The sequence below is a fragment of the Echeneis naucrates genome, chromosome 9 (genome assembly GCF_900963305.1).
Source record: "Echeneis naucrates chromosome 9, fEcheNa1.1, whole genome shotgun sequence".
Taxonomy (NCBI): domain Eukaryota; kingdom Metazoa; phylum Chordata; class Actinopteri; order Carangiformes; family Echeneidae; genus Echeneis; species Echeneis naucrates.
Window position 1 is genome coordinate 12,066,535 of NC_042519.1, and position 7,355 is coordinate 12,073,889.

The 7,355-nt window shown below is 41.3% G+C and overlaps 2 protein-coding genes across 2 annotated transcripts; one reads left to right on the forward strand and one right to left on the reverse strand.

Moving 5' to 3' along the window:
* Positions 1–82: 82 nt before the first annotated feature.
* On the reverse strand, positions 83–2,156 carry LOC115049297 (uncharacterized). Its single transcript, XM_029511389.1, has 4 exons — positions 1,928–2,156; positions 1,499–1,628; positions 1,280–1,413; positions 83–1,130 (listed from the first exon to the last, which is right to left on the reverse strand). Exons 1-4 carry the CDS (start codon positions 2,051–2,053, stop codon positions 360–362), a joined length of 1,161 nt encoding a protein of 386 aa, XP_029367249.1. The 5' UTR covers positions 2,054–2,156; the 3' UTR covers positions 83–359.
* A 403-nt stretch (positions 2,157–2,559) lies between these two features.
* zcchc8 (zinc finger, CCHC domain containing 8) lies at positions 2,560–7,338 on the forward strand. The gene is made up of 14 exons (XM_029511683.1): positions 2,560–2,736; positions 2,895–2,937; positions 3,013–3,087; positions 3,294–3,393; positions 3,477–3,554; positions 3,684–3,787; positions 3,959–4,024; positions 4,127–4,187; positions 4,281–4,417; positions 4,565–4,707; positions 4,852–4,961; positions 5,066–5,152; positions 5,556–5,676; positions 5,851–7,338. Exons 1-14 carry the CDS (start codon positions 2,562–2,564, stop codon positions 6,999–7,001), a joined length of 2,451 nt encoding a protein of 816 aa, XP_029367543.1. The 5' UTR covers positions 2,560–2,561; the 3' UTR covers positions 7,002–7,338.
* Positions 7,339–7,355: the final 17 nt, after the last annotated feature.

Genomic DNA, 7,355 nt, shown 5'->3' on the forward strand with positions numbered 1-7,355 from the left:
TTGAGGCATAGCATAGGAAGAGTAGGGAGCAGATCGTACCTGCTCTGCACTCCTGATCATCACTATGTGTGGTAGTCTGTTAATCACACAGTAGCCACACACTAATGCAATGCTTTATTTTTCTCTAAATGGGACCATCATTTACAAAATGACCTTGCTGTACCCTAGAACACTTGACACTTGAGACCATAAACTCATCGGAAAAATGCTTACTTGGTCAATAAATCAAGTGAGAAGTAGAGTCAGTTTCCGCCAGACGGCCATTAAATGAAAAGCAGGTTTAAGGCTTTAAGTGCAACTTCACATTCTAAATATACATTTATCAGAAAACTGGAAGTTGGCTTAAACTTTGGCCCTTCTTATTTACATATGAGACTGGAGTAGAGCACATGAGCCACACCAGTTATAAGGTTGTGGTTGGCAAACTCAAGGATGAGGAGCAGGATTGGATATTCACTGTCTCTCTTCTCCAGGTTGGACTCCTCACTCAAGCCCATCCAGTGAAGCAGCAGTGTTTGCATGGCATCCGGGAATAGCTCTTTGGCTACTTCCTCAGCAGGGGGCAGGTCACTTATTCTCTCAATGTGCTGAACTTTAAAGCCTTCCACTTTTTGACTAATACTACCATTGGCTGCATGAAACTGGTGGCCCAGCCATTGTCCTATACAGCTCAGCAGGGAACTTGAATACACAGAGCCCCAATCTTTGGCCTTTAGCAGGGCTAATACTGTATTTGCCACATCCTTTTCTTCCAGATTCCCATTTATGTATTGATCAATGTTCTCCAAAAGTAGCAAGATGGTTTCCAGTTGTTCCGTGCGGCTTTGAATCGCTAAGAAGAGTTTATCATTCAAGTTGTGCAAATATTGTCTCACATTGGTTAGCATCAGTGGGCATTGTTCACTTTGCAAGCTTTTCCAAGAAAAAGAAAAAGAATAATCATGATCTGCTGATGCATCACCTTTCTCACTCCCACATGCATCCACCAGCATCCTGCCACAATGTTGATGTTGTGACATTTCATTTTCTTGTTCTCTATCACACACAATGCTGGATCTGGGTTCAACTGCAAAACTGATGTTGTAGCTCATTTTCAGAGGGCTGTTGTTAATCTGTGATTTCCAAACATCCTACAGGAGAGAAATCATAATTTATGAATACATACATACATACACACACACACACACACACACACACACACATATATATATATGTATATATATAAAAAACAAAGCAAATACATTCTGCATCAACACACACAATACAAACAGTCCCGTACCTGGAAGTTCTCCAGCACCGCAAGCTGCTCTTGCTTACTGTACATCTCAAATGCTACTCTAAAAAGGCCTTGAACACTGTAGAACCAGAGGCTGTTATTTGCTGCAGCCACTTTCAACCCATGAAACCTGAATGCTGCAACAAACCACAGACAACAGTTTAAAGTGTGAGTGTAAGTTCTTTGGTGTTACGCGGTCCCATTTTCTTGTGCAATTTCTACCTGATGAAAAATTTATTTTTGTGGCCAGTCCTTTCTTCGCAAACTTGGCGTGGTGTCTGGGATGGTTTTCTGTACGGATGTCAGTGCTTGAGAAGACATCAGCTCCCAAATATAAAGGAATGACTGGGGCCTGAAACAGAGATTAACTATGACATCACCTCCTTATCAAGACTTTCATTGAGACATACAGAAAATGGAAAATAACTTTTATATTTACAAATTGAGTTGCTATTTGTATAGATGGTATTCATGAATATATCAAATATATTTTTGTTTATTTATACTGAGACAAAATGTCCAAACTTCTCTGACACTGTGAGTTGTCTCCTTGCAGCAGGCAGGAGGTGTGATCATGGTGCACACACTGAGTGAACTGACTCCAAATACAAACACAAATCAACTACAAAAACGCGTTCCCTGATCACTCACCTGGTGTCCACACTCCGTCAGGCTGAATGTTGTCTGATTCACCAGGTAAATAAATCGGATTTTCCACGAGCCTCCGTCCCACTGGGGTAAAGTCATTTGGTTGGGCATCGTTGGGCAACTTGACATAACTGCAAACAAATGAAAGTCTGAAATCAAACTTCCCAGTCGATCACATTGAAGGAGGACTGAAAGTTTCTCCTAAATGTGAGAGACTTGTGTCAGGAAGTGAAATGGTCGGATCAAACCGAAAGGGATCACCACCGCGCCAGCAGTGTTAAGGGAGAAAAATAATTCCTGAGTGTTGACTTACAGACCAAAGAGACCACTGGGGAGAACAGTTGGTCCACAGGGCAGCTTACACTTGTGCAATGGAAAGGGCAATTACTAATAACTATATAAAATGTTTTTAAGTCATCTAAAGTAAAAATAAAGAACGCTGATAACGCGTAGATACTCGGCTTGTGGCATTTACACGACCTTAATGCTGCACCGTGGGCTAAAATTCAAGCCTGTCTCTGCCAATCACGCTCACGTCTCAACTGGACACGTGACATGCGCTGGACCAATGAGTATGAAATATTGTCACTTTGACCTCTGACCCCTGCTGGTGCGCTACAGACAGAGCTCCGCAAAGATGGCTGAAGTTGATTTTGGAGACAGAGAGTTGTTTGAGCAGCTCGATGAGTCCGCACCACCGGCACCGACACATGTTCGCTTCACGGACGATGAAGACGAGTCGGAAGAGACGAGCCAGCTCCGGAGCCGGCTGGAGGAGAGCGACGCCCTCATCCAGAGACTCACGGAGGAGAATATCCTTATGTCCGACCCGCTATGTTTAGGTTAGCAAGGTGGACGTAGCACTAGCTGCAGTACGCTAGCACCAAAACAGAAAAAATGCATAACATGAAAGAGGGACGTGCTTTTTTCCCCCCCAGCCCTTTTATCCTTTCCTTAACTCCTCAACCACATAAATGTTTAAGGAGGCAGCTGAACATCCTGGCACGTCCAAGGTAATCGGCCGATACATGCTAACTGCAAGTAAAATGAAACAGATAACTAAAGCAAACTTTTCTTTGCCTCGACAGCGGAATAACAGTTGAAGATGTCAACATGGATGGGCCGCTTCTTCAGATCCTTTTTACAAACAACAACATTTCAAAGTGAGAAATCTTTAATTGTTTGTCATTGGATTCATTTGCTCGCTTGTCGTCTCTGGCTTAAGCCCAGTCTGTCTTGATTTAAAACGTGTGATTGTGAATTGAATGAATGTCTTTGTTTGTCAGCTGTATGTGAACTTCACTGCTAAGTTATCACTGAGCTCTTGATAATGATGACAGTTAAATAAACAACATTGTCCCTTCTTCAGGCAGTATCGTCAAGAAATTGAGGATTACATCTGCAGTGTGATTCTAAAGAACCAGAAACTGGGCCATGGGAAGCAAAAATCCTTTCACATCAAACCCCAGGTATTTACCCACACTATATTTAATGATCAGCATCCATGCAGGTATAACTATGGAGGGAAAAACATGTCATTCTCTCTGTAAAGAATTCAGCTTTTGCATTGGAGGAAGATCTGTTGAAGATGGCTTCCAGTCATGTCCAAACAACAACAGAAGCCTTCAAAGTAAGTAGTGTTATTTCTCAGTGCATATTGCACAGTTCATTCCCCCATTGGGGAAAATAAGTATATTTAAATTATCTTCATCCTTTATTGATATATCAACAAACTGCTTTCAAATTTTTTCTCTCTTAGGTGGTTGGAAGTGTCTTATACTTCACTACTTTCAGTGTTGATAGACTTGGACAGCCCCTGGTAAATGAAAACCCCCAGCTGACAGATGGATGGGACATTCCAACGTATCTTTAACTTGTCGAACAGTTATTTGCGGTCAAATGTTATTTTGTTTATGTTTTGGAAAGGTGCTATAAGCATTGCTTCCAATGAAAAAATTACTAGGGCAATATAATTAGATTAGATTTTATTGCAGTGTGGGCAAATGCAATGTAGTTTCCTGAAATGTCGCAAAGCTATCACCAGATTTTCAACCAAGTTGTTGGAACGGATGGACAGGAAATTGAAATGAAAGACAAAAGGTACAACTGATTATTAATGGAAGTTTTATTTTCAATTTTATTTTAATAACTTGCTCTCTCTATCACTGTATAATGAGTCCACTAATAATCTGTTGATTCTAGACCCAAGTCCATGTGTTTCAACTGTGGTTCCAGCGGTCATCAGATGAGAGATTGTCCCAATGTAAGAATAGTGATTCATTATCATGACATGAATCTAAATTAAACAATAAGTCAAGACTTGAATTGCTTCATCTATGCGTGGTTACCTCCCTAGCCTAAAGACATCGTTGCAATTAATGAGAGACGAAAGGAGTTCAATCAAAGTAACAACCAGACCATCCAGAGTAACCAACGCTACCATGCTGACGAAGTGGAGGAGCGGTTTTCTAAATACAAACCTGGAGTCATGAGGCAGGATTCTTCCTTGAAAAACAATAGAAAAAAAACAAAACAAAACAACCAATCATATGTTATACACATTGGAGCAAATACAATGCATATACTTGGAACAAATAGTTAATTATTCTGAAATACTTTTCGCTTTGTGCTTTTTAACAGTGAGGAGCTTTTGACAGCCCTGGGCGTTGATGGCAACACCCTCCCTCCTCTGATATATCGAATGAGGCAGTTGGGCTACCCACCAGGTTGGCTCAAAGAGGCAGAAATGGAAAACTCCGGCTTAACCCTGTATGATGGAAATGGTATGTCTCAAAACTCATTATGTGTTCCTAGTAATTTTCATTTGTGTAAAATACTGAGAAATTTAGGGTTGTTTCTGACATTTGAGGAATTGGGCTTTATCTGATTTTTTTTTTTTTTTCCCTCTCTCTCTCTCTCTTTTGTAGCTTCAAATAGTGGCAGTGTAACAAACAATTCGCAAGATCTCTCTTATGATGTTTCCAAACTGATAGATTTCCCAGGCTTCAATGTAGCAGCACCAGACAAAATGAAAGATGTAAGTTTAGTAGCATAATGTTTTCAAATGTTTTTTGTCAGTACATTTTAGTGACAGGACATTTTATGTGTCTCACAGTATCTGTTTATGTTCTTTCTTTTCAGGAGTTCATGCAGTATGGTTCAATTCCAATACAGAGCAGCCACATGAAGCAAAACTATGCTGCTTACCTTTCCAACAACTTCCCCATGGTAACTTTCCTGAAATTCTACGACTTGATATTTCAACTCAAAACATTTGGGCTGCACCCTTATCCATGCCTCCTATTTAATAATCTCAGGAATACATCCAAATGTTGTGGATATTACATAAAAAAACACTTTATGTAACCTAACCCTAAATATTGTATTATCATCCACCACTCAAAGAAATATGGACTCAAAGTATATATTGTGTGTCATAGGTGGCCAAAGCCTTTCTGTTTGTCCATATTGTTGACATGTGTATTCTCATTCTTCAGAGCCAATCATACTAATTTGAGTGCACAGTCCTCTGTATTGCAAGAATACAGAGGACTAATCCTGACTTTTCAGATCAGGTTTAGGATATATAATGGCAAAGATTTCCTCTAATATCACTCTTCTTTGCCAACAGCCTGGTGCCACCTGCAAAAAAAGGCGCCATGAATCCGACTCATCTCCTCAGCTAAGGAAGAAGAATAGGTCCAGTCCTGATCGGATCTCAGATAGGAGTTCCGATATGGATATTGAATCAGGTATCTCAATGTGATACCCTTTTCTTAATTTGGTGTATAAAACACTTTTGTTGTCTTCTCTTGTCTTGTGTTTATTCATAATAATGCTCAGTAAGGTGTGAATCAGCTGACTCATTGTTTGGACAGTGTGTGACTTTCCAATCTTTTTCTGAATTCATTCATGTCTTCTCCCAGACCCAGGAACACCTTATCATAGTCAGAGTCAAGGTGACTTCCAGTTCCAGCCACCACTGCCCCCTGGCTCTCCCTGCTTCAGCTCACCACCTCCTTTACCCCAGGGTACTCCACCTGCCACACCCACTCCCCCACCTCTCCCTAAAGGTACACCTCCCTCAACACCCACCAACGGCTCTCCAGCTTTTCAAAGGAGGAACTGGGTAGTCATCGATGAGACTATGGATGGAGCAGAGGATGAACTAACACTGGAAGAACTTGAAGAGCAGCAGAGGCTGATTAGGGCAGCTCTCGAGAATGCTGATACTGCCACAAATAGTGATTGTGAGACACCTGCAATGGGAACACCTATACCCAGTTCACCAAGTGTGTCCACATCTGCAAATATCGATACAGAAACAGAAGAGGCTGATGAAGCAATGGACACATCAAGACCTGTTGAAGTGTTTTCTACCAGTGATAATGAAGGGGAACAAAACAGTGAAGAAATTTTCTCTCAGAACCCTGGACAGAGCAAAGTTGAGGATGATAGACCTCAGAGTCCTGGTCCTGTCAAATCCCATGATGGCTGTCCTCAGAGTCCTGGTCCTGTCAAGGATCACAATGACAACCCCCAGAGTCCTGGTCCAGTCAAATCCCAAGATGACAGCCCAGAGAGTCCTGATCCAGTAAAACCCCATGAAGACACCCCCCAGAGTCCTGATCCAGTAAAACCCCATGAAGACACCCCCCAGAGTCCTGATCCAGTAAAACCCCATGAAGACACCCCCCAGAGTCCTGATCTAGTAAAACCCCATGAAGACACCCCCCAGAGTCCTGATCCAGTAAAACCCCATGAAGACACCCCCCAGAGTCCTGATCCAGTAAAACCCCATAAAGACACCCCCCAGAGTCCTGACCCAATCAAATCCCTGGAAGACAGTCCGCAAAGCCCTGACCAAGATTTCTATAACAAAGGTGCGGGAGATTGTGCTTCGCCTAAACAAGCAGAAAAGATTACAGCTGTCCCTCATCGGAGCAAATTTGCAACTGGTATCGTTCAATTTGAAGATACACCGGAATTCACTGAGGTTGCTGAAGCCACTGGCACATACCGTCGAATCAGAGACTTACTCAAATCTTCCCCTCGAAATTTGGCAAAGAAAAAATAAAGATACTGCCTTGATACATGGACATTTTTTAAGCAAAAAATGTATTTTTATTTTTCAACTCCACCCTATCAAGCATGCTTTTTTTAGCAGTTTCTTTTATACAAAGTTAAATGTGCATGCTGTAAATAAATTTGATCTGTAAATATACAAGGAGACAGTGCAGCAGCAGTGATTTGTACATTTGATTGAACTTTTTTAGGTTTTTTGTAGTAGTTATGTCACTTGGGCTGTTTTTATTGTAAAATTTTGATCTGCATTAATATTAATAAGATGTTTAAATAGCTTTTTCTGCTTTTGTCCCACTTTGCCACAAATTGCGCTAAAGCCATCAAACAAACCTACTTGCCTCATTGC